Here is a 26958-nt window from a genome sequence, read left to right as displayed (position 1 = left end):
GCAAATGTTCCCTCCAAAAATGACTGCTCAAGTCTTTGTAGTTTTTGCGAGCTGACGTGTTGTGTGATTTCTTTTTAATTTTTCAAAAAAAACTAGATTTCAGAAAATTGAAAAAAATTAAAATTTCCAACCTTGTCATCGGGTACTGTGAACATATCTCAGGGTTATTAAGTTGCATATCTTGCCTCCAAATGCGGCTGCTTAATTGCTCTTCGTTTCCGAGATGGGACTTTTCGACTTTTAAAAGATTGCTCAACGAAATTATATAAAAAACTTTCACAAAATTTGAAGTTCCCATCCCTTTAGTGAGGCTCTGTCATAATATAGTCAGAACTTGCAAATCTTGCGTCCAAATGCGACTGTTCATTTGCTTATAGTTTCCAATATTTTATTTTTTTGAAGATTTTCGAAGAACTTAGATATAAACAATTTTACAAAATTTTATGGCTTTTCAAAATGTGAATACAAAACTTGATTGCAAATTTTACAAAATATGAAATGAGCTTGTTAAAGTACACTCAAAAGATGCAGATCTTCTTTCCAATGTATGCAGTGTTTTATGAAATGTTAAAATTTTGAAGCACCGGAGGTGCCTTACCCGCTAGTATGTATTAAATCAGTATAAATTCTGTATTTATCCTGTAAAAAATCTGCAGATATTATGCATTGTTTTTGTATATAATCTGATCTGTATATAGTCTGCATATGTTTTCTATTTTATCTTTTTGCAATCGGTATTTCATCACGAGGCCAAACAGTGCTTTTTGGGAAATGTAAGCGGATTCCGCAGCAAGGACTCTCCCTTTGTTCTTCTTTTGTTCTTTCATTTTCTTTGATCGTTCCGACAAAAAATTTAACATGTTTACAGACTTGTCTCTAATCCACGAACATGCAGACACAAAATTGTGCGCCTATTCAGTGCACAGTTTGGCCTCGTAATGTAAACCTGTATTAAATAAGTATAAAGTCTGTATAAAATGTGTATATAAATTGTCGATAATTTGTAGATTGTATGTATAAAAAAGCACACCAAAAATAGATTTTAATATTTATCGGATCAACTATTTTAAGTAAAAATGCAACCGATTACCAACGTTTTGATAGTTAATAAAATCCATTTTTGGGTGTTGAAAAATCTATCTATTCGAGAACCGTTTATTTTACTTGCGACAATTGATTGCAAATTTAGTTTTGCCAATGCGGGCAACTTTGGCAGATGAATTTGAATTGAACTGAAAAAGTGCATGTTTACCTAAGTGCATCCAAAAATGTATAGGAATGTATTTTTGTTCTTATTAGATCATTTTAAGACTTTTTCAGAAAAAAAAGTGACCAAGAATTATATAAGAGTCTTCACTACGTTCATCGACTCTTAATAACAGAAACTGTTTAGCCAGAAATGCTATAGCTGATGTCGAAAAATCTTTTTCGATTGACCGGATCTTTCCTATTAGTACCCCCTTAACTAGTTAAGAACACCATACAGCTCCAAATAATGATTGTTGTATTCTGAGGGGTGTCATTAATTGCTGGTATCAACAATGTTAAGATCCAATTTCACGCCATTCAAAAAGATAATACAATCAATTTAGTCGTGATAAAAAACCTCTGACGAAAAGTGTTATGTGGAAAACTAGGATTAATACCTCCGAAGAAAACAAATGAGCGCTAGCCAGAGTATGAACAACAGAAGAGCCCCCACCCCTCCGAAGATAGCGGCCAAAATGATCTTCATCTGGTCATCGTCGTCGTCTTCGACCAGTTCTCGGATCTGAGTCACTAGGTAGTCCTGTTTGAGTTGTCGGACCTCCTCGGGACTCCGGTCCATCTCGTGGACTATGAGAGAGGCATCTATGACCTGGTTGGAGCCGGTCTCTATCGCGTGGATGTAAAGGTCTGTCTTGGAGTTGTCGAGTGACCCGTCGGCACTCACGTGCACCGCCACGTCGTCAACAATCACACTCGCGTTTACTAGAATGATGAATGAATAATTGCTCTTAAAATTGAAACAAATTCAATAATATAATTTCAAAATGTGGTAACTTTTAGAAGTTTTAGTTTTTAATATTCGAAAAGAATTGTTACACGCTTCTGCTTAACCCGAAGTTCGTATGATTAATGCATCAGGTTGCTTCATGAAAACCGGAATCAACTTTCAATTCACGAAAGCGAATTAAGAGACAAAAAAAGTTTACTTAGAACTGAGGTATTTTTGGCATCATCATCAGTTCTAGTTTCTGATCTGATTTTTGCAAAAAAAAAGAGGTGAAAACTTGCGAAAACTTTGGAACCCCCGAAAAACGTCTGAAAGATCAATTTGATGAAAGTTGACTTATACTGAAACTATTTTTATTTGTAATATTACAGTTTAGAGACCACCCCCCCCCCCCCCCCCCAAAAAAAATACAAACCAATGTGGTTGAGTGTCTCAATGAACCCCCACTGTCTGCCATCTTCATGGCTCTGTTGGAGTTGGGACACCACGTGGGATATGGGCTGCTCCATCGTCACCAGCAGGCGCTCGCTCTCCTTCAGCAGGTAGATCTAAAACCAGCCAAGCATGGGGGGTTGGGGGATTGCAATTTCCAAAAAAAATTGCCATTGCCTGCGGTACATTACAAAAGAGATCAAAACATCGGATGTTTAAACTGTTTGGGAGAGCTCGAAAAATGAGCCATTTAAATGTTGGAGAAATGGTTGAATTTTTAAAAAAAAATTTTTTCAATTCGCCGACCCCCCCCCCCCCCATTAGTGAAAATCCAGAATTCACACTTCCGGCGTCCAAAAAAAACTAACAAAAAAACGAAATGTTTGTGAAATTCACATAAAACGGGAAGAATTCCATCATTGTTTAGTAGAAAAAAAACAGCTTACATTCTCACATACAATTCAGCAAATTTTCGATTAAGCTTTAGTTGACATTAAGGCTACGCAAACGACAGAAGATATTGAGGAAAAATTCAAAAAAAAATCAAAATCAAATATGTTCATTTTTCACAACCTCACTTGTTGAAATCAGCACTGAACGTTCGGATCACAGCAACCAAACAGAAAAAAAACTAAAAACGGTTGATTTTGAAACTACGCTTTTAATTAGATAATCATGTTTTACTAAGGAGAGCCGGTTGCCGAGCAAATACCACGGAAAGTTCCCAACAATAAGATATAATATGAAACAAAAAAATCAAAAACGGAAAAATTTTGTTTTAGTAAAATTTCCTGTTATTTTGTTTTTGTACAAATGACTAAAATAAGTAAAAACATTTGAATGAAGGACTGTTTATAGTAGGTAAAATAAGGTAAAATTTTTATGAAAAATTTGTGGACGAACATTTTCAGACCAGGTTTTCTAAACACTGCGAAATCTTTTGAATTTTTTGAAAAACAAATCTCAACCAATAATTTTTGTACAAGACACCACACTTGGTGTATTGTGAGTTTTTCTTGCGGCATTCGAAATCACACAACAAAAAAAATCGCCTATGCCATAGGTTCTCTTCCACCCCCTCATGAGGGGGGAGGGGGTGTTGCAATGCAAAACAAGAGTATAGATGCATATAAAATAAGCACAGTTGGCCAAGCGGATTAAGACAAAGTAACGTTACATCACAGTCGACGTAGGTTCGAGTCCCCCACCTGCCCATGTATTAATATACTAAAAACGGGGGTTACATCCTATTTTAACTGTTTTTTGGTTCTAATTCGGTTCAGCCTTGATTAAGACTGACCGCCCAAAAGAGCATTTTGTCTCAAGGACATTACCGACCGGTTCTTGTGGCTAGCTTGCGCCGATTTGTACCAAAAACGAACAGATGATAAAAAATTATATGATGTTTTTGATCGATAGAGAATGCCGAAATTTATCTATTTGCCTGAGTTATTTACCGAAAAATATCTCTTATTAATTTAACGAATTTGGATCAGTTTTGGAGACTAGCGAGCACATTTTGGCGCCCCACAAGGGACCGTGTTATTCTGAGACAGACGAAGATACGAAGTCTTTTTTTTCACGACGAGAGACGCGACGAGTGTTTTATTTGGCCTATTTCAACACAAGGGACCCGAAATCGTCAGTGATCACCAGGCCGAATAGTGTGGTTAGCCGAAAGTGGGCGTTTGGCCGAAAGTGAGCGTTTGGCCGAAAATACCACATACCAGTTGGCCGAAAGTGGGCGTTTGACCGAAAAAACCAGATATCAGTTGGCCGAAATTGAGCGTTTTGCCGAAAGTGGGCGTTTGGTCAAAAATACGAAACATCAGAGTACCGAATTGGCCGAAACTCGTCAAAGAGTTTACTTGACGAAAGTGGGCGATTGGCCAAAAGAGCCGACAGACGACAGAGCAGACAGACGAAAGAGCAGACTGACTAGCGGAAAAGAGGCCTGTTCAGGTGTCCTGATTGTTGACTTTTGGTCAAAGTGGAGCTGTGTTTTTCTCGACACCCGAAGTTTTGGATTTTTTCCCGGTGACGCCAATCTCCAATTAAAAACTGTAAGAAGTTTCCAAAACTTTTAAAACTCTCCATTCGTGCATTAAATTTATATACGATGTCATATATGCTAGAAATTTTCACGCAAGCTAGCCCCCGGTAATTTTTCTCAATACCCAAATTTTTTGGACAGTTCCGTTGAACTGAAATATCTTACAGTCGGTACATAGACAAACTGACTTGACATTTTTTCTCGATACCAAAATTTTTTGGATATTTGTGAAAGGAATATTAATCCGTGAAATCGGAAAATAGACAAGAGATACTGGACTAGTTTTTTGGATTGGTTTATGACTCCAATCTGCTGACCAAAATTTTCCGAAAAATTTTGTGAAAAAAGTAAAAAAAATTGCCAAAAAATCCTCAAAACGTCTCCAGAGTTCTGCGAAACTGTGCTGTAAGATGACAACAACCTTATGTTAAGTGTTCTGGTAGCGAAATAACAGGCAAATTAAGTTGAGTTTTTTCATCCTCAGGATTCTTCCGCGTGCGTTGTTGGAACTTAACCAATTTGCCTTATCCCCCACCCACCATTGGTGAAACTAAAAGCCGGTTCGCTTCAAGTAAATCAAAGCCGTTTCAGCCCGTCCGATTATTGACTTCGTTGCGTGACAGTATTGTTAAGTGGTCAGGTACGGTGATATTAAGTGAGTTAAGTTGAATTCTTTCATCCTCAGGTTTACTCCGTGTGTGTTGTTGGAGTTCAACCGACCTACTTAATTTTCCAACCCCATTGGTACTTAAGCGTAACGAAGCCATCGCATAGGTCCCTCAAGTATATGGTATTCATTCAAGGAGCTAGTTCCTTGGATCACGCGCTCCGAAAACTTCCCGCTCCGTCCCAGAAGCGCGTCAAAGATACTTGCTTTACAAAGCCAGGTTTAAGTTTGAACTTTAACGCTAGGGACTCTCAAAAAACAATACAGTACTACCCTCATCACTATTTGTCTCACCGTAATGACCTTGTAATTTGGCACGACGCCATTAATAACTCGATAAGTAGGCATCGCAGCAACAATAACCGCAAGCTGAGTAGTGAGCAATTTGTCAATTTATTATTAAGGTATAGGACCAAGATTTGTGCAATCGTATACTGTAGACGGAACGGAACCGAGGATATAGAGGAAAGCTTAGGTTTAACAGGTATTCTCGTTCTGAACGTCGTTAAAGACTTTATCTCTAAGCGTAAGGCTAAGGACCAGGTACTAATTGAGAAGTAAAAGAGATTCACCAGCCTCCTTCCCTTGAGTTAAAGACTCTCCTCCTTCTAAGGCGATATAACGCTAATCCTTAGGACACGTAAGAAGCGGAACCGCTTACCCCTCAAAGCTCGGAAAGCTATAAGAAATAGGCTTCAGGCAGAAGCTTTGAGGCGTCAAGTTCCCCCGTCTTGTAGGCTAATGTTGATTCACTAATGCAAATTCAATGACGTACCAAAACAGTATCTCATTTTATTGATTGTTTTCTATAAGTGAGCATCCGTAGAATATTGTCAATTTGTAAAAAACATGGACAAAAAATTCCAATGTAAAATACGCAAGTTATTCGAAACCCGTCTACATCTAGAAAATGAGCTGCTTAAAGGTCACTCATTATTACTTGAGTACATTGAAAATAATAGTCTCACTACAAAAATTGATTATGCTGTTTACAAATGTGAAATTGCGTTGGAAAAAGCTGTCGACGACAATGAGCAATTAATTAGGTTAGCGGGAAAAACGGAAAACCCTGAAAAGTTATTGCTCAGCAAGACTTTTGGCTAAAGAAAGTAACCGAAATGAACGATTAAGTAATGCACGAAGCTCCGAGTTACAAGATGAGCCTTGAACCTTCGTCATTTCCAGCAGCCGGCATTTCAGGGAGCAAGGGATCTTTACAACAAACTAGGTCTGAGACATCCTCACGCTCGCACCAAACAAGAGATTCAGAAGCACCAGTATCTGAAAACAGGTCTAAGGTCTCTAATAAGTCTAAGGATAGTAGAAAGCTTGACTCACATAAGTCTGATAATTCTGCTTCCACTCGTCATACGTCGACTGTTCGCACTATGTCATCAAGTGAGAAATGGCATGAGTTAGCTTTAGTAAAATGACGCCATGAGGAGCTGGAAAGGCAATATCAAGTATCTTTAAGACTTAAAGAGCAAGAGAACCGTCTTAAGTTCGAACAAAGTCAGCTGGAACTAGAGCAATTGGCTGAAAGTCATAAAAAGCAACTAATTGAAATGGAATTGAAAGCGTTTGAACTTGAGGACAGTTCATCTGAGGTTAGCGAGAAGATAGCGGAAAGTAACTTGACAGGAGTAAGTCAACCTATTTCAAAAGTAGCAACCGATCGAACTAATGATTGGGTAGACTCTGTTAGTTCACAGGCACCTCCTGACGTTGTTAGCGCACCAGGTTTGCAGGCCTTCACTCCTGTACCCATTTCGTCTAGACCGACGACTTCCGCCACCCTCGCTCATGCGATTCACACCAGTAATAGTCATAACCATGAGCACACAGCATTGAGTGACCCTGGAATCCATAGTTATGGACGTCAAGCTATGCCTCAATTTGGCAGTGCAAGCCTTTTGCCATTGCAAGCTTCTGTTCCATTCCCAGTTAACAATATGCATTCTAGTGCTCACGTGTTACCACCACCGTCTGCTGTTCCTTTACAGACCATGAGTTCAAACATAAATAATGGTAGTTTTGCCATCGCACAACCGGAATCATTACCTGTCCCAATGTTATCGGCACAACCCGGTTCTGGTTTTGTTTCTTTGTCACCTGCATTTGCTGGTGGTGGCTTCTCATCTTCCGGAGTAAACCCAACGCCGGTTTTCTTTTCGGCACCTAATTGCCATGCAGCGCCAGTCCAGACGCAACATAATCTTCCCTTTGTTCCGCATACTGTGTCACCTATTATCAACGATTACTACACAAGTGATGCAAACTTATGGCGATTGGCAGCTACAACTCCAATCGTCACACCTGCTCAGTGTTGTAATGCTGGAAACATTTTTTCTAATGTGACAACTGTTGTCCCATCGTGTAACACCGCCGCTCCGTATAATAGTGGTGGGACTGTGTATTTTAATACTCCTGCAGTTCATCCACAACATGTTCCGCATTTTGTCAATCATACTAATACTGGTTATCAGCCAGTCAACGAAGACTACGCACCGTCTTCCGCTTATCCGAACCAAGGTTGTTCATTGGATCGACCTCTCTCCGCTCGTGAATTGGCGTAATTATTGATGCATAGCCGCAATTATCATATCATCTTTCTGAATGGAAGTTAGCCCAGTTTGACGGCAACCCGTTAAACTGGCACGAATGGTTTGGTCAGTTTAAGTCCACCGTTGATTCCGCTGTTCTCACCGATGATACGAAACTCACATACTTAAAAACGCTCGTCACAGTTAAAGCAAAAACCGCAATTGCGGAGTTTAGTTATAGTGGCGTTATGTACAAGGATGCACTGGCCACCTTGCAACGGAAGTTTGGGCAACCACATGCCATTGTTGAAAGGCATCTTGATAAGCTGAATACTTTTCCTCCACTTAAGATGCACAATTCGGAAAATGTCATTAGTTTCTCCTCTGCCATATCTGGCCTCGTAGCAGTTTTCAAATCATTGTCTTTCAACGATGATCTAAAGAGTGTTAACCTGTTAAACCAAGCTGTTAGTAAACTTCCGCCTAACCTCAAGGAGGCTTGGTCAATGCATACTGTTAGACATAATTGACAGCGACGAACACTCTTAGACTTTAACAACTGGTTGAAAGAAAAGGCCGAGGGGCATGAAAGATTACGTTTACTCAACTCTAAGGCAAAAAACGAGGAACCAGTTAAACCAAAAACAACCAGAGTTTTTGCAGCCAATAGCCATGTAACTAGTAAGGCTAGGATAAGTCTAAGTTTCCGCCGTGCGTTCTGTGTGAGGGTAGTCATGCATTGTGGAATTGTGCCGTTTTTAAGGAAAAGAATGCTACTCAGCGAGCAAAACACGTAGCTGAACAGAAACTTTGCTTCGCTTGCCTCAATGGCAATCATAGTTTCCGGCAATGTTCTAGAGCGAAAAAGTGCCCAAAGCCAGAGTGTGATAGCACACATAATGTCTTGCTTCATGGAGCCGAAAGAATATTTCCTCGGAAGGAAAATTCATATGTCTCGAATAAGGCTGGAACAAACAAATCCAAGGAGAATACAAACACTTCCACCCATGCCGCTGTTAGTGATGTACATGACATTGAATCTTCTAAAGGGTTGTTGCCAATTGCAACACTTGGTGTATCCTCGGATGTAACCAGTCTCTTGACGTTGGTTCTTTGTGATAGTGCATTGACTCACTCCTGGGTGTCTTCGTTACTCGTAAACCGTCTCGGCTTAGTAGGGGAGCCCGTTAACTTGTCAATTAGTGGTTTCAATTCAACCACCGTTGTCGAGACTCAGAGGGTCAAGTTTACAGTTTCCTCCGAGCCGAATAATAGTGATTTCGTATTTTCTCTCTGCGCATATGTTAAAGACAATATTCGGATTGGTTCCGAATTAATCAATATTGCTGATTTGCAGAATAAATATCCACAATTAGCACCTATTAAGCCCACTCAATATATTTATGAGGACGTTGAAGTTATTATCGGACAAGACTACTACCACGCCGTTAGACCCATTGAGTTCATCTTGGGAGATGATAAAAACCCACCGTGTTCCGTTCGCTTACCGATAGGTTGGATCATAAGTGGTCCGTTGCCGCCGTCCGTTATTTCTACTTCTTCGTGTTTCAAGAGTGTTGTTGAAGATTCTTCTCTGACCGACCAGATAAAATCCTGGTACGAGTTGGAATCGTATGGTGCTTTCAAACAAGTCGATGCCCGTTCCGCCGCTGATAAACATGCTTTATCCATCCTAAATTCTGAAACCGTTCACAATGGCGAAAGATACAATGTGCCTATGCTTTGGATTGATAGTAATGTCAGTCTACCAAACAATTATTACTCGTCATTCGCCCAATTTAAAACATTGGAGAGAAGGTTAAGTAAAGACCCTGAGCTGCGCGAAAGATACGCAGAAACAATTAGAGAAGTCATTAGGAAAGGCTATGTCGTTACCGTCGAACCGCATGATCCACGTAAGCGTTCCGATCGCGAGTGGTATCTTCCGCACGATCCCGTCGTAAATCCGAATAAGCCGGGTAAGGTGCGCCGAGTCCTTAATGGGGCTTCTAAATTTCACGGAACATCCTTAAATAAGTCCTTATTGGTGGGTCCGGACCTGCTCCAAAATTTAATTTTTGTACTTTTGCGATTCCGTCAACACAAGTACGCCGTCTCCACGGATATAGAGGGTATGTTCCTCCTGGAAGGAGTCCTTGCCCGCGATCAAATTTCGCTCCGTTTTTTGTGGTGGGAGAATACCACTTCTGATGTGGTAGTTCATCAGTACACTCGCCATATATTCGGCGCACGGGATTCGCCTACATGCGCCAATTTCGCATTGCGAAAAACAGCAACTGATAATATGTCCACATACCCTGAGGCCGCCTCAGTCGTAAATGAAAAATTTTATATGGACGATTACTTGGATTCATTAGAGAACGTTACCCAAGCAATTAAAATTAGCCGCGATTTGATTTCATCACTAGAATTGGGAGGATTTAATTTGACTAAATTTGTCAGTAATGCTGATGAAATCACTTCAGCAATGAACCCCGAGGAATCCGAAAACTCGTCTTCACCCATCAAGCAAATATATAACGGTGCCGAACAATCATCACACGTCTTAGGTCATAGGTGGGACCATGTGAAAGACGCATTGGTTGTTAGCAGAGGCGTGGATCGTCCTGTCGATAAAACAATAACTCAACGAACCGTCTTGAGTTTCGTCTCTTCTGTGTTTGACGCTGTTGGGTTAGTAGCTCCATATACAATTAGGGCCCGTCTTTTAGTGAAAGATATTTGGAAAATCAGTGGTCAAAGTTGGGACGACGAATTGCCAGAAGACATAAGAGATAAGTTTCTCGAGTGGCACTCCGGTCTCCCTCTCTTAGGGCAATTGACTATTCCCCGTTGTTACTTCACAGAACCTGTTGATCAAATTGAGCTCCACATGTTCGGTGATAGCTCGCAGGACGTTTTCTGTGCTGTTGGATTTTTGCGTGCGCGACTCGCGAGCTTGCATAAAACTCAAATATCCTTCATCTTTGGTAAAGCTCGCGTTGCGCCCATGAAAGCGCTATCTATACCGAAGCTAGAGCTTCCAGCTGCTCTGCTCGCCACACGACTAAAAGCTGATATACTGACCGCCCTTAGCGTCTCAATTAATCATGTCTACATGTGGACAGATAGTACAACAGTTTTGCAGTGGCTCAACTCCACTGAAAATTTACCTGTATTCGTCGCTAATCGTGTCGGCGAAATCCTCGAATCGACCACTATTGATGAGTGGCACCATGTTCTGAGCGGCGATAATCCAGCTGATACCGGTACGCGGGGGATTTCTTCGGAAGCCCTCAAAGATAGCAGCTGGGTTATTGGTCCGAGCATCCTCAGGACTAGTGATTGGCCGTTTATACCGGACGCACGTGTAATCAATAAAATTCGTTTGAAGGGTCCTTCTTGTGATGTTGATAAGTGCTTGGAGACATCATCTTCCTTCGTCACTGATGTCACATCCATCAAACATCCCGAACACGGGTTCAATTGGGAAAGGTTCAGTTCCTTTACAAGATTTAAACGAGTAGTCGCTTTTATGTTGAGGATGTTGCCTTCACATAAGCATTTTCGTGGTAAGGACTTACGAATCACCGACCCCATTGAACTTGATATTGCAGAAAGCAAATTGATTCATCTTGCTCAGATGGAATCCTTCCCCGGTTGAGTTAAAAACACTCACCGCTGGCAAATCTACTAAGAATAGTAGTAAAATTGCCACATACTCGCCATTTATCGGTCCCGCTGGTATCATTCCTTCCACCGGACGGATTGTGCGCTTAGTTAATACCGAGTTTGATACTAAGCATCCAATAATACTCGACGCCCGACATACCCTAGTTCGTTTGTTGGCCCGCAGCCTCCACCACAAGCATTTTCATCAAGGTTTAGGTTACATGCGCTCCGTTTTAAATATGAAATATGCAACACTTGGGTTGCGTCGACTACTTCGGTCTATCGAAAATCAATGTGTAACATGCCGTAAACGCAAAGCAAGTACCATCCAGCCTATTATGTCCGATTTACCTGTCGAACGTCTCGGATATAAGCAACCACCCTTCAATCATACGGGTGTGGATTACGTTGGACCGCTTTACGTTCCGGTTCGCAGAAGCACTGAAAAAAGATGGGGATTTCTTTTTACGTGCCTCACCACCAGGTCTGTACACCTTGAGATTGTACCATCTCTGGACACCAGTTCTTGTGTCATGGGCATTGAACGGTTTATTGCGCGTCGTGGTACGCCAAGCACAATCTGGTTGGATAACGGCACGAACTTCGTTGGTGCGGAAAAGGAATTACTTGCCTGCATCAAGAGCTGGAATGGCATGGCTCCGACCATTTTCGCACACAAAGGTGTTACTTGGAAATTTAACCCGCCAGGCGCACCCCATCATGGCGGCTCCTGGGAACGCCTCGTCCGAAGCGTGAAGCGCGTGCTGTACAATATCCTAGGCAGTAGGCGAGTCACTGAAGAGGTGTTAGGAACAACACTCTGCTTAGTTGAGCAGGATTTGAATTCGAGGCCAATCACTCCCGTTAGTACCGATTCACGTGAGTTAGAAGCGTTAACCCCAAACCATTTTTTGCTTGGACAACATGCCACAAGCTTTCCTTCGCTTTTACCCGGGGAGCACTTCGATCACAAGAAAATTTACGTGCGAGAGCAGTCATATGCTAACGCGATTTGGTCTCGTTGGCTTCGAGAATATATTCCCTCGCTGAATAAGCGTGTCAAGTGGCACACTCATTCTGACTTCACTCTTAAAACAGGCGATCTCGTGTGGGTGATTGAGCCCGATAGTCCGCGTGCGTACTGCCCTCTCGCCCGAATCGTCAAGCTAAACTACGGACAGGACGGTTGCGCCCGATCCGCCCTTGTCAGGACCGCAACCCGTGAAGTCACGCGGCCGACCGTTAAGCTCGCTCCGGTTCTTCCTTCTTCAGGGGGGGGGGGAGGATGTTGCAATGCAAAACAAGAGTATAGATGCATATAAAATGAGCACAGCTGGCCAAGCGGACTAAGACAAAGTAACGTTACATCACAGTCGACGTAGGTTCGAGTCCTCCACCTGCCCATGTATTAATATACTAAAAACGGGGGTTACATCCTATTTTAACTGTTTTTTGGTTCTAATTCGGTTCAGCCTTGATTAAGACTGACCGCCAAAAAGAGCATTTTGTCTCAAGGACATTACCAACCGGTTCTTGTGGCTAGCTTGCGCCAATTTGTACCAAAAACCAACAGATGATAAAAAGTTATGATGTTATAAAAATGATGTTTTTGATCGATAGAGAATGCCGAAATTTATCTATTTGCCTGAAAAGTATCTCTTTTTAATTTAACAAATTTGGATCAGTTTTGGAGATTAGCGAGCATAGGGGGGATACGGAGCAACAATTTCAAATGCTTCAATTATAAGATATTGTTAAGTAAAATATGGCAGCAAGCTTTCTGAAACACAATGAAAATTTTTTTTTGAAACGCTTCCTTTAAACTCGAATCACCACTGAAAACGCTTTTGATGATGCCAACTCGATGCTCCACGAGTTTTCTATGAGAATTTGATTTCCCGCTCTTGACTCAAATAAAACCGACTTAAAATTGATTGTTGATCTATTTGAATTGATTCAACATAATCATTTTGCCGACTTAAGCAAGAGGCTTTATTTTGAAAAATTTTGGAAAACTTTAGATCCATTTTAGTGCCTAAAAACATTTTAGGCCGATTTGGATGGATTTTGGTAGTTATCAAAGCAGATCTGAATCTTACCAAATTCTATTTGAATAAAACTTTTTGGAGTTGTTAAACGATCAATATTGTAACTTTTTACAATTTATAAGTTAATTTAACGATTGCTTTGTTTTGCTGTTAAATTCAAGCTAAGCTTTTTGCTCAACAAAAAATTGGTCGGTTTTACATTAATCTTCAGTCAATTGAGAAGGGCTGCTTACCGCAAAAAAATTTCAGGAGATCTTTCTAATTTTTACGACCAAAAGGTTTGCGTGGTGATGAAAAGTAAATGAGGAAACCTTGCTCAAATGTAGCTTTTAGGTTCAAATATTTTTTGCACAATTTTCTGAAGCAAGTCAACAATAATTTAAGAACTCAGTTAGGAACAGTTAAAATCGCTTCAAGAAAACTGCATCAAAATTTTCATATAATTTCTTTTGAGGGTTAGTCCTCACCACGAAAGCCCAAATGGGAGGCAAACTTGGTAAAAATATTACCATCCAGATTAATAATGTCCATTAAGATTCGATTAAGACAAGAAAATCTGTAAAATCTGTAATAAAACGATTAATTTAGAAAATGTGGATTAAAACGATTAGTATAGAAAATGTGGATCTATCTGTAAAATGAGTTATTCAATGTTGACCGTTTAACCTTTGAGTTATACTTAGTTGTGACCTTTTACCATACCAATTTAAAAAACACCTGCCAAAAGCGCAACGGCTTTTGGTAGATTTGGAGTTTGTTCACTATCAATTTCGATATGCAACAAATCATCTGAAACCAATTCAACCTTTTAAACATCTTTTACCTTAGTTAGATGCCACAGTCTTTTATTAAGTCTTAGATAAAAGCCTAAAACCACCTTGTAGGAATCTTAAACAACCTCGTCTTAAACTAGTCATAGTTTAAGTTATACAGTCTTATTCAACCCAACGTTTTATCCTAATTTTTTAACATGGCGCAGTCAAACGAGTCGAACCTACGAGAACTAGAGTTTTTTTGGAACAACTCATCGAATGAAAGCCAACACGATTGGGAAAGGTGGTCAGAAAAGTTTCAACTAACAATTATCGCGAAGGATTCCGTAGACATCGAAGATGTAATCAACCCACCGGTAAGAACTGAGCTAGTTTACCCCATTTCAGAACCACCGGACCCGTCCGTTGATCAAGCCCGTCGGGCCGAAAAAGAAGAACATCACCGAATAGCTATACAAAACTACAACGAAGAATTGAGAAGGAGAAGACAGAAGACAACGCAAAATTCAACGGACTTCAAATCGGAGATATTGACAAGAAGTTAAAATCACAGTTATACCTAGCACTCGGAAAAGAAGGACAGAAATGCTTCTCACATAAAAATCCTGGTAAAAGAATTTTGGACATTAATTTTGCCGAATTCTGGGAATTACTCAAAACTACCTTTACGGTCACTGCAAATCTAAATACGAAAGATTTAAATTTTTTGGCCGAAAACAGAAAGAACATGAGTCTTTAGGGAAATTCTACGAAACACTTTCCGAATTGGCAAAAAACTGCAAACTGAGGGAACTCGAGTCAGAATTAGTCAGAGACATTTTCATCACAAATATGCGAAACGTCCAGATTCAAAAGAAACTATGTATAGAATACTTGACCCCAGAAAATGTACTATCTTATGTATTAGTTCACGAGAAAGGAACTAAAATCCATCAACATTACCTAAAATTCCCAACCTACAATGCGGTACAGAGACCTCAATACGTAAAGAATGAACCAACCCTAAACATTGTCGAAAACAACAAGTGCCGCAACTGTGGCCAGCAGTTCAAAAAAGGACACTTAACTACATACCCGGCCAGAGAAAGAAATTGCAATACGTGCGGACGTAAAGGTCACTTTGCTAAACATTGCAGGAGTTCAGCAAGGACACAAACAAACATTGTTGAACAAAATCAAGTACCCCAGGAAAACGAAAATACCCGGGCTAACACGCAAGAAAATCCCGGATTTGAAGTCAACTTGGACGACTTCCTAGTTCTAGCGGTAGACACGGACAGCCAAATAAATGCAGTAGAAGACAAGATAGAACGTGGAGTGAGAACTGTATTTAACCTCGAAGGACTAGAATTAAATAAGACGTTGAAGGTATCCTTGGGAAATTTCAACCCTTACTGTACTGAAATCCAGATTGACTCAGCAAGCCCAGTTTCATTCATGAAAAAAGACCTACTACATGAACTGAAGATACGAGATAGATTTTTAAAGTTAGAACCTGTGGATGAAATAATAAAGAAGGCGTATCAAGGCTTCGGCAGCACAATCAACATTATTGGAAGAGTTCGAGTGAGAATTCGATCGAAGGGCTGGGATCCTAGCGATCAGAAACTTTTCATCACCGAAGGAGCAGAATAAAATCTCCTCGGAAACGATATATTGCCGAATCTGGGAATATTAGTACTACAGAAATCTCCACCCAACGGGTCAGAGTCTCGGAAAATTCAGAAAGCATCACCCATCGGGATAGACGTTAATCAAATAAGATTTGCATCGGATAGAAAACAAGACCAAAACCAACGTGAGTTTAAAACATACATATCAAGACAATTTTCAGACCTCATAAAAAAAACCAGTAGATCAAAGAATTTTATAGTTAATACTTATTTTAATGAACCATTAAAGCCGAAACAGGTAAAGGGAAAACGCATTCCGACCCACCTTCTCCCTAAAGTCAAATCATGTATCGACCAACTCCTAAGAGACGGGCACAGTGAAAAATTGTCTAGATGCTCTGAAGATTGTTTCATCTCCCCTATCGTAATTACAGCTAAAAGGGACGGATCAATTAGGTTGGCACTAAACTCGAAACTATTGAACAAACAGATATTCCGTAATAGATATAAATTGCCGAACCTATTTGAACTAATTGATAACGCAGCAGTAACGATTAGCGGTCACGACGAAAGAAACATTTGGTTCTCATTGATTGGTCTAAAATACGCATACAGCCAAATACCGCTCTCAAAAAAGGCAAGTAACCAATGTAATTTTAACATCGTGGGGGGAGAAGTAACGGGCTCCTACCGTTTTAAAACCGGATTTTATGGGCTAGGCGATATGACTAATGAATTATAGCGTATAATGGACCGTCTGACGGAAAAATTACCAAATACCCATTGTTACCTCGACGACATCTTAATCGCCACCGTGGGTAGCGAGGATGAACACAAAAAGCTAGTTATTAACGTTTTAAAAACGTTAGACGACGAGGGATTAGCCATAAAATGGGAAAAATGCACATTCTTGACTCACAACATAGAAGGTTGGGATTTAAAATCGATGAAAAAGGGACGACACCATTAATACACAAATCGGACGCAATCAGAAACCTGAAAGAACCAAAGTGTATAAAAGATATAAGATCACTAATGGGATCGATTAATCAGTTCAACAAGTTTATACCAAACTTAGCGTCCTTATCAGCACCGTTTAGAGAACTGATGCAAAAAAATAAACCATTTAAATGGTCCACGGTGCACGCTGAAGCGTTTGAAAAAATCGAGAAAGAAATTTGCAACACAGTAACGAACCATCATTTCGATGTAAAACTGAACACCCGAGTGAAATGTGATGCCTAACATTTAGGATTGAGCGCGTCCATCGAACAAGACCATCGAGGGAATTGGAAGACGGTAGCGTTCGCAAGCAGATTTTTGAACATAGCCGCGTTAAAATACAGTCTCAACGAACTTGAATTGCTAGGGCTAGTGTGGGCATTAGATCATTTTAAAAACTATCTATTGGGCAAACAATTCTCAACTTTAACAGACCACAAAACCTTAATAGGAGCATTGAGAGATGAAAAATATACTAAAACGGCCCAATCACGTCTCACCCGTTGGGCGGACAAATTACTGCCATTCGACTTTACAGTCGAACATTTACCGGGTAAAGATATGGGATTTGTTGATTATCTATCTCGACACCCATCGGGTGAACCCGTACCAGTTTCTCTTGACGACAAAAAATTCGTTATCGCATCGGTAAATCATATAAGTACACTCCTAGTTTTTGATCATTTGATGCCGAGAAATTCGTGGTCGCAAATGAGAAATAATTCTCCCAACATTTCCTAGCGCATGACGTCACTTACTGCAATACGATTGGCCAGTCGACAGATCATATGACCAGTCGAGAAATAGAACGTGAGAAACGAATCGCTAACGCCGCTGAAACTTTCCAAGCTATAGCTAACTATTCTAACATTTCAGTGTGCCAAAATTCTCACTCGCGTACAGAAGAGTGTGACTCAGCCTGCAAAATCAATGATTTTTCGACAAATTTTAAAAAAAATGAAAGATATGGCTGAACAATTAGAACCTACTGAACAACAAGACTATTCTATAAAAGAATATGGATACATTAACACCAAGTACCAGTAACCCGTCAGAGAATCTCGTAAAAAGATCACCTATTAAGAAGAAAACAGTTAACATATTCCCTTTCTCTTGGCCAGAAATATTTGATTCAAAATTCATGTCATTATAATCAAAACTAGATCTTGTACTGAAAAAGATAATCAAAGCAATTGAGGAAGACCGCAAACAAGACATTTTACAATTGGGAAATTACTATAAATCGTACTTAAATAACCTACACGTTAGCGGAGGATGTCTTTATTTAGACAATCGATTAGTTATTCCAGCCTGCTTAAGATGGACAATGCTCTACCGATTACACGAGGCTCACCCAGGCCAGTTTACAAGGAAGAGTCTGGCAACTCATTACATCTGGTGGCCAAACATCTTTCGTGAAATCCAAGTCCACAACAAAAATTGTATCGAGTGCGTTAAAGCAGGTAAAAACTTGAAACCTCTTTCAAATCATAATACCTTAGGAAAACTCCCAACGGTCAAAGAACCAAACCAAGAAATGGAGTTAGATTTCGCCGGTCCGTTACCACTAGTATGGGGAACAAAAAAATTCATATTGGTATGCGTGGATAGATTTTCAAAATTCCCATCTGCTCAAATAACACCCAGCACATCGGCAAAATCCAACATTAACTTCCTTAGTAAATACATAGCTCTTCATGGGATACCTAGAACTATCAGAACAGACCAGGGATCTGGTTTTATCTCTAAAGATGTCAGAACATTTTACTATGAACATAACATAAAAGTTATATTTAGCCCAGTGGGTGACCATAGAGCCACCGGATTAGTTGAGCGTTTAATCAGAACCATTAAGGAAAGGCTCCTGGTTATGGCACAAGAACGCCCAAAACCATCGTTAGAATCTGCACTATTGAAGATAATAAAATGCCTAAGAACGGTAACCCAACAGTCGCTAAACTGTTCTCCCTTTGAAGCACACTTCGGTAGATCCCCAAATACCATCTGGCATAATTTGGCCAAGTCACCCTCCTCAAATAACCTTGATTGGAACAAAACCTTGTTATGCATAGATAAGTGTCATAAACTTATGAGTCGAGAACGAAGACATGACTGGGACGCCCCTGACGATGTAGAAGACGGAGACCTAGACGAAAACTCATCATCCTCTGACGATATCTCAAACGCAGTGAGATATGTTCCAACCAGTGCTGGCTCCCCAGTAAAAGTACTTTCACGGGCAGAAAAACGAGATGCCTTGGGCATAAAGGATTCAGTGCTGAACAACCCGCCGGGTAAGACCACTATTTATAGAAAAGTTCAAGAAAGATCGAAGAGTGAACCATTCTATAGAGAACTCAAGGATGAAATTGTAAGGGAGTCAGACCACACAATTACCTTAAAAAACGGAAAAGTAATACGTAAATCTGATTTAGCTATCAAAAGACAATCCACTATGAAGAAACCTAGTCCGAGAAAAAGAGACCAACTTGTCAAATTTGACGCAACAAAATTACTGAGGAAGACTGCGAAACCGCAAAGAAATGTCGGCTTTAAAAGTTCAAGAGCGACTAAAAAAAAAGGAATCTTCAGTCAAAATTCGAAGAGCTCGATATAGCGAGGCGGAACGCGGCCATGAATAGCTCCAGAGAGACTCTACTTAGAGAGGAGGAAGAACAGCGTAAAAGACTAAGATTTCCAATAGGCCTTGAGAGCGACCATGTGACAAGCCCGTCGGGTAAACCCGACCATCGTAAAATTTGTGAAAACGAGACTAGAACGACGAATCACCCAAATGAAGACTTATCAGACGACAATGCTAGCGACCTAATCCCATTACAAGAACTAATGAACAAAACCTCAGATGACCCTGTAAAACCAAAAGAGCATTTAACTTTAGACCGGACAGATCTTAAGGCTGAATTCACGGATCAGACCGAACAGAAAGCAGAGATGACCAAGAGTCCGCTTATCGATCTGGATTCAGGCGACAATGGTGCGGACCCACAGGTGACCCCGCAGCTGTTTCTCGTTTGTCCCGCAGCTATGATGAGGCGGAGAAAGCTAATCAAGAAGCGCCGATTCCTCCGGAAATCCTGGAGGGGAACCGATTGGGAAGAGCGACGAGCCGGTCGTTAAGTCAGAGGCGGAGAATCAGCAAATAGACCCTGTCCCTATCAACAAAAAACCGAAACTGTCCGGTACAGCTAAGAGGAAAGCGTCATCTCCGGTGAAATCACCGCCCGCGAAGAAACTACCTGAGATTTTTACCCGACAGAATACTAGACCTATGCGATCCAGACAGCCCCCAAAGATGCTGGGTGAAAGAGTGTTTACCAGCGTAGTAGACCTAACTGACGAAAATTTTGACGAGCAAATATCTAGGCCTGTTTATACTCCCCCAGCCTACCCTACGATAGAAGCAACCTCGGTCGAAATGGAGAGCCATCATGTTGACGTTGTGGACTTGCAAACCTTGACACCACCCTCATCATCGCACCCCACAACAGTGTACCTGCTGGAAGAAAGCTTCGAGTACCCAAGTGATACAAAGTCCCTTGTAGCAGCCAATCAAAGTAAATCAAGCAAGAAGGTCACATTCAGTCCGAAGGTCTGCACTACCAAATTCCACCCATCGGGCCTACCCTCCGAAACTTCCGAACCAACATCTTCACCTTAAGTACTCGATCCTGGCTGGTTAAATACTTCCTCTATCATCTCAGCGATAGAACTCTTAGGACGGCCAATGACGCTCGAGGAGTTAAAGAGATGGACGATTAATAGAGCTGTAAATCGGGACGCAAGTTAGAAGTATTGAAGTCCAGTAACCTTACCATAAAAACTTTCAGAAACTTTTTGACATTCCAAAACTCTTTTAGTAACTTAGATTTTGTGTACTGTCGAGCCTCGCGTAACATTAAAGCGCATTTAGAGCTAAATACAAACTTCCAATGCTGGCCTAATACGCTAAAATTGAATTTTTTCTGGTACCACTATAAAGCTTAAATTGAGCCATATAATCACGCTCTCATCTACTGCTAAATCCTTATCTCACCCATTGGGGGTCACCATTGGATAATTATATGACCTATTCATTTTAGTGCTACTTTCGTGCCCATCGGGCCCTCTTGTGGGGCTTTTCCTAACCAGCCTACCCGACCATTTATTCTAGCGCTAAAACATTTCTTGTTGTGGCGAAGAATATAGATCATATACTCTGTATTACATTATAGTGCTACTTTCTTGCTCATCGGGCCCTCTTGCGGGGCTTTTCCTAATCAGCTACCCGATCATTTATCCCAGCGCTAGAACATTTCTTTGTGTGGCGAAGAGTATAGATCATAGTTAAATTTTCGCGGGGAATGTAAAATGAGTTATTTAATGTTGACCGTTTAACCTTTGAGTTATACTTAGTTGTGACCTTTTACCATACCAATTTAAAAAACACCTGCCAAAAGCGCAACGGCTTTTGGTAGATTTGGAGTTTGTTCACTATCAATTTCGATATGCAACAAATCATCTGAAACCAATTCAACCTTTTTAACATCTTTTACCTTAGTTAGATACCACAGTCTTTTATTTAGTCATAGATAAAAGCCTACAACCACCTTGTAGGAATCTTAAACAACCTCGTCTTAAACTAGTATTAGTTTAAGTTATACAGTCTTATTCAACCCAACGTTTTATCCTAATTTTTTAACACTATCCCCTTAAATCAGCCCCATTAAACAGCGGTTGCTTCTCAACATTGTAAATTCATTGGGAGAATCTCGGCTGAAGCAACTAGAAAATCCACTAAAGTCAGACAATCGGCGTTGTCAAGAAAGCTTCGAGTACCCAAGTGATACAAAGTCCCTTGTAGCAGCTAATCAAAGTAAATCAATCAAGAAGGTCACATTCAGTCCGAAGGTCTGCACTACCAAATTCCACCCATCGGGCCTACCCTCCGAAACTTCCGAACCAACATCTTCACCTTAAGTACTCGATCCTGGCTGGTTAAATACTTCCTCTATCATCTCAGCGATAGAACTCTTAGGACGGCCAATGACGCTCGAGGAGTTAAAGAGATGGACGATTAATAGAGCTGTAAATCGGGACGCAAGTTAGAAGTATTGAAGTCCAGTAACCTTACCATAAAAACTTTCAGAAACTTTTTGACATTCCAAAACTCTTTTAGTAACTTAGATTTTGTGTACTGTCGAGCCTCGCGTAACATTAAAGCGCATTTAGAGCTAAATACAAACTTCCAATGCTGGCCTAATACGCTAAAATTGAATTTTTTCTGGTACCACTATAAAGCTTAAATTGAGCCATATAATCACGCTCTCATCTACTGCTAAATCCTTATCTCACCCATTGGGGGTCACCATTGGATAATTATATGACCTATTCATTTTAGTGCTACTTTCGTGCCCATCGGGCCCTCTTGTGGGGCTTTTCCTAACCAGCCTACCCGACCATTTATTCTAGCGCTAAAACATTTCTTGTTGTGGCGAAGAATATAGATCATATACTCTGTATTACATTATAGTGCTACTTTCTTGCTCATCGGGCCCTCTTGCGGGGCTTTTCCTAATCAGCTACCCGATCATTTATCCCAGCGCTAGAACATTTCTTTGTGTGGCGAAGAGTATAGATCATAGTTAAATTTTCGCGGGGAATGTAAAATGAGTTATTTAATGTTGACCGTTTAACCTTTGAGTTATACTTAGTTGTGACCTTTTACCATACCAATTTAAAAAACACCTGCCAAAAGCGCAACGGCTTTTGGTAGATTTGGAGTTTGTTCACTATCAATTTCGATATGCAACAAATCATCTGAAACCAATTCAACCTTTTTAACATCTTTTACCTTAGTTAGATACCACAGTCTTTTATTTAGTCATAGATAAAAGCCTACAACCACCTTGTAGGAATCTTAAACAACCTCGTCTTAAACTAGTATTAGTTTAAGTTATACAGTCTTATTCAACCCAACGTTTTATCCTAATTTTTTAACACTATCCCCTTAAATCAGCCCCATTAAACAGCGGTTGCTTCTCAACATTGTAAATTCATTGGGAGAATCTCGGCTGAAGCAACTAGAAAATCCACTAAAGTCAGACAATCGGCGTTGTCAAGAAAGCTTCGAGTACCCAAGTGATACAAAGTCCCTTGTAGCAGCCAATCAAAGTAAATCAAGCAAGAAGGTCACATTCAGTCCGAAGGTCTGCACTACCAAATTCCACCCATCGGGCCTACCCTCCGAAACTTCCGAACCAACATCTTCACCTTAAGTACTCGATCCTGGCTGGTTAAATACTTCCTCTATCATCTCAGCGATAGAACTCTTAGGACGGCCAATGACGCTCGAGGAGTTAAAGAGATGGACGATTAATAGAGCTGCAAATCGGGACGCAAGTTAGAAGTATTGAAGTCCAGTAACCTTACCATAAAAACTTTCAGAAACTTTTTGACATTCCAAAACTCTTTTAGTAACTTAGATTTTGTGTACTGTCGAGCCTCGCGTAACATTAAAGCGCATTTAGAGCTAAACACAAACTTCCAATGCTGGCCTAATACGCTAAAATTGAATTTTTTCTGGTACCACTATAAAGCTTAAATTGAGCCATATAATCACGCTCTCATCTACTGCTAAATCCTTATCTCACCCATTGGGGGTCACCATTGGATAATTATATGACCTATTCATTTTAGTGCTACTTTCGTGCCCATCGGGCCCTCTTGTGGGGCTTTTCCTAACCAGCCTACCCGACCATTTATTCTAGCGCTAAAACATTTCTTGTTGTGGCGAAGAATATAGATCATATACTCTGTATTACATTATAGTGCTACTTTCTTGCTCATCGGGCCCTCTTGCGGGGCTTTTCCTAATCAGCTACCCGATCATTTATCCCAGCGCTAGAACATTTCTTTGTGTGGCGAAGAGTATAGATCATAGTTAAATTTTCGCGGGGAATGTAAAATGAGTTATTTAATGTTGACCGTTTAACCTTTGAGTTATACTTAGTTGTGACCTTTTACCATACCAATTTAAAAAACACCTGCCAAAAGCGCAACGGCTTTTGGTAGATTTGGAGTTTGTTCACTATCAATTTCGATATGCAACAAATCATCTGAAACCAATTCAACCTTTTTAACATCTTTTACCTTAGTTAGATACCACAGTCTTTTATTTAGTCATAGATAAAAGCCTACAACCACCTTGTAGGAATCTTAAACAACCTCGTCTTAAACTAGTATTAGTTTAAGTTATACAGTCTTATTCAACCCAACGTTTTATCCTAATTTTTTAACACTATCCCCTTAAATCAGCCCCATTAAACAGCGGTTGCTTCTCAACATTGTAAATTCATTGGGAGAATCTCGGCTGAAGCAACTAGAAAATCCACTAAAGTCAGACAATCGGCGTTGGCAAGAAAGCTTCGAGTACCCAAGTGATACAAAGTCCCTTGTAGCAGCAAATCAAAGTAAATCAAGCAAGAAGGTCACATTCAGTCCGAAGGTCTGCACTACCAAATTCCACCCATCGGGCCTACCCTACGAAACTTCCGAACCAACATCTTCACCTTAAGTACTCGATCCTGACTGGTTAAATACTTCCTCTATCATCTCAGCGATAGAACTCTTAGGACGGCCAATGACGCTCGAGGAGTTAAAGAGATGGACGATTAATAGAGCTGTAAATCGGGACGCAAGTTAGAAGTATTGAAGTCCAGTAACCTTACCATAAAAACTTTCAGAAACTTTTTGACATTCCAAAACTCTTTTAGTAACTTAGATTTTGTGTACTGTCGAGCCTCGCGTAACATTAAAGCGCATTTAGAGCTAAAAACAAACTTCCAATGCTGGCCTATTACGCTAAAATTGAATTATTTCTGGTACCACTATAAAGCTTAAATTGAGCCATATAATCACGCTTTCATCTACTGCTAAATCCTTATCTCACCCATTGGGGGTCACCATTGGATAATTATATGACCTATTCATTTTAGTGCTACTTTCGTGCCCATCGGGCCCTCTTGTGGGGCTTTTCCTAACCAGCCTACCCGACCATTTATTCTAGCGCTAAAACATTTCTTGTTGTGGTAAAGAATATAGATCATATACTCTGTATTACACTATAGTGCTACCTTATTGCCCATCGGGCCCTCTTGCGGGGCTTTTCCTAATCAGCTACCCGATCATTTATCCCAGCGCTAGAACATTCCTTTGTGTGGCGAAGAGTATAGATCATAGTTAAATTTTCGCGGGGAATGTAAAATGAGTTATTTAATGTTGACCGTTTAACCTTTGAGTTATACTTAGTTGTGACCTTTTACCATACCAATTTAAAAAACACCTGCCAAAAGCGCAACGGCTTTTGGTAGATTTGGAGTTTGTTCACTATCAATTTCGATATGCAACAAATCATCTGAAACCAATTCAACCTTTTTAACATCTTTTACCTTAGTTAGATACCACAGTCTTTTATTTAGTCTTAGATAAAAGCCTACAGCCACCTTGTAGGAATCTTAAACAACCTCGTCTTAAACTAGTATTAGTTTAAGTTATACAGTCTTATTCAACCCAACGTTTTATCCTAATTTTTTAACACTATCCCCTTAAATCAGCCCCATTAAACAGCGGTTGCTTCTCAACATTGTAAATTCATTGGGAGAATCTCGGCTGAAGCAACTAAAAAATCCACTAAAGTCAGACAATCGGCGTTGGCAAGAGCGTTGAGAGACCCAGTGCCAATCGGTACAATTGATGAAACTAATCAAAAGCGACCGGAGACTAAGGTCAAAAAGAAACAACTGGCTATCGAGTTACCGACCGACAAACAAGTAGAAGGGAAAAGTTCAAGCATAAAAAGCCTGAGTAACTAAATGGGCTTCCACAAAAAACCTCCGGAATACCAAGCTTGCCTAAAATTTCTAGAAGCTATAAAACCAAAACCCAAGGGAAAAAGTGTGGACATAGTGGATTTGGTGTCACCAACTTTCAATACAAACAGAAAAATTTGAGAAAACAGAGAGGTTTTCTTAGTTATCTTATCGATGATGGAAACATGAGGACACAAAAAGATGATACGAAAAAGAACAACACAGAAGAACACGTTAAAAATTTGGAGGACGACGAAAACGAAGAAACGACAACCCAAGACAAGGGCGAAAAAAACATCAGAAGATGAACCCTTAAGATATTGCTAAAAGTGCTAGGGACTATAAAACACAAAACAGTCCCACCGGGGGACTAAATAAACTCAAATAAATTTAAATCCTACGGTAGCCAAAAACTTATGTTTATTTTATTCCCAGGGGGAGTGTCATCCGGCAGGAATGGCAAAATCAAAACGGCATAATGATTATATATATACAGGGGCGGATCTAGGATTTTCTCGAGGGGGAGGGGGCGGATTATAAAAAAAAATTTGCAAATGTTGTCGAGCTTGTTTTTGGTCGATCAAATTGGTTTTCCGAGCTTTCTTAGAGCACTAAAAAGAATGTGTTTTGGCCAAACTTCTTGCGCCGAAGGCAAAATTTTTTAAAAAAATTTCGACCAAAAAATAGCTTTTTTTGGCCCCCCCCTCCCCCTCAAAATTAGTATATATTGGCGCCAAAGGCGCCTTAAGAAAAATTTTAGGGTCCGTCAGCCAAAAACGAATATCTCAAAATAGTACAAAGGGGGGAATATCTCAAAATGATACAAAATAGTACAAATACATATGTGTGTATGTGTGTGTGTGTGTGTGTGTGTGTGTGTGTGTGTGTGTGTGTGTGTGTGGAGGGGTGTCAGGAAAATGTAGTCTAAAAATCAGACCACTGACCTTGACCTCGCAGGTGACCTTGTGTCTGAGGTTTGAGTCTGTCACTTCCACTCTGAGGTCAATGTAGCCCGAGACGGTCTGGGGAAACTTGACTGTCCTCTCAATCAGTCCACTCCTCTCGTCTATCCGGAACAGTTCATCTGGATCGAACCTAAAAAAAACTATAACTGGCCAAGCCCGCAAACGCAAGAGGCGACAGCTCGTCGAAATGGAGATTATTCACGCCCATTGTTCCTCTCGGCCGAAGTTAAGCGCAGCGGATGCCCATGCCTTTATATAAATGGTTAAGAACTATCGCACTCTACGAATAGTCGCTTTATCGAAGTTAAAAAGAGCGAGACCAAAACC

The 26958-nt window shown here is 40.4% G+C and overlaps 1 protein-coding gene across 1 annotated transcript in view; it reads right to left on the bottom strand.

Annotated features, from left to right (window-relative positions):
- LOC134844473 (cadherin-23-like) overlaps positions 1–26958 on the bottom strand; it is a 108120-nt gene that overhangs the window by 9275 nt on the left and 71887 nt on the right. Inside the window, exons 29-31 of the mRNA XM_063861175.1 lie at positions 26611–26761; positions 2412–2544; positions 1647–1971 (exon numbers count right to left, since the gene is read on the bottom strand). Of these exons, the coding sequence (XP_063717245.1) occupies positions 1647–1971; positions 2412–2544; positions 26611–26761 (609 nt within the window). The remainder of the gene's footprint in view (positions 1–1646; positions 1972–2411; positions 2545–26610; positions 26762–26958) is intronic.

This window comes from Symsagittifera roscoffensis, chromosome 4 (genome assembly GCF_963678635.1).
Source record: "Symsagittifera roscoffensis chromosome 4, txSymRosc1.1, whole genome shotgun sequence".
Lineage (NCBI taxonomy): Eukaryota > Metazoa > Xenacoelomorpha > Acoela > Convolutidae > Symsagittifera > Symsagittifera roscoffensis.
The sequence above is the reverse complement of the archived record's forward strand: the minus strand, read 5'-3'. Positions and strand labels throughout refer to the sequence as shown.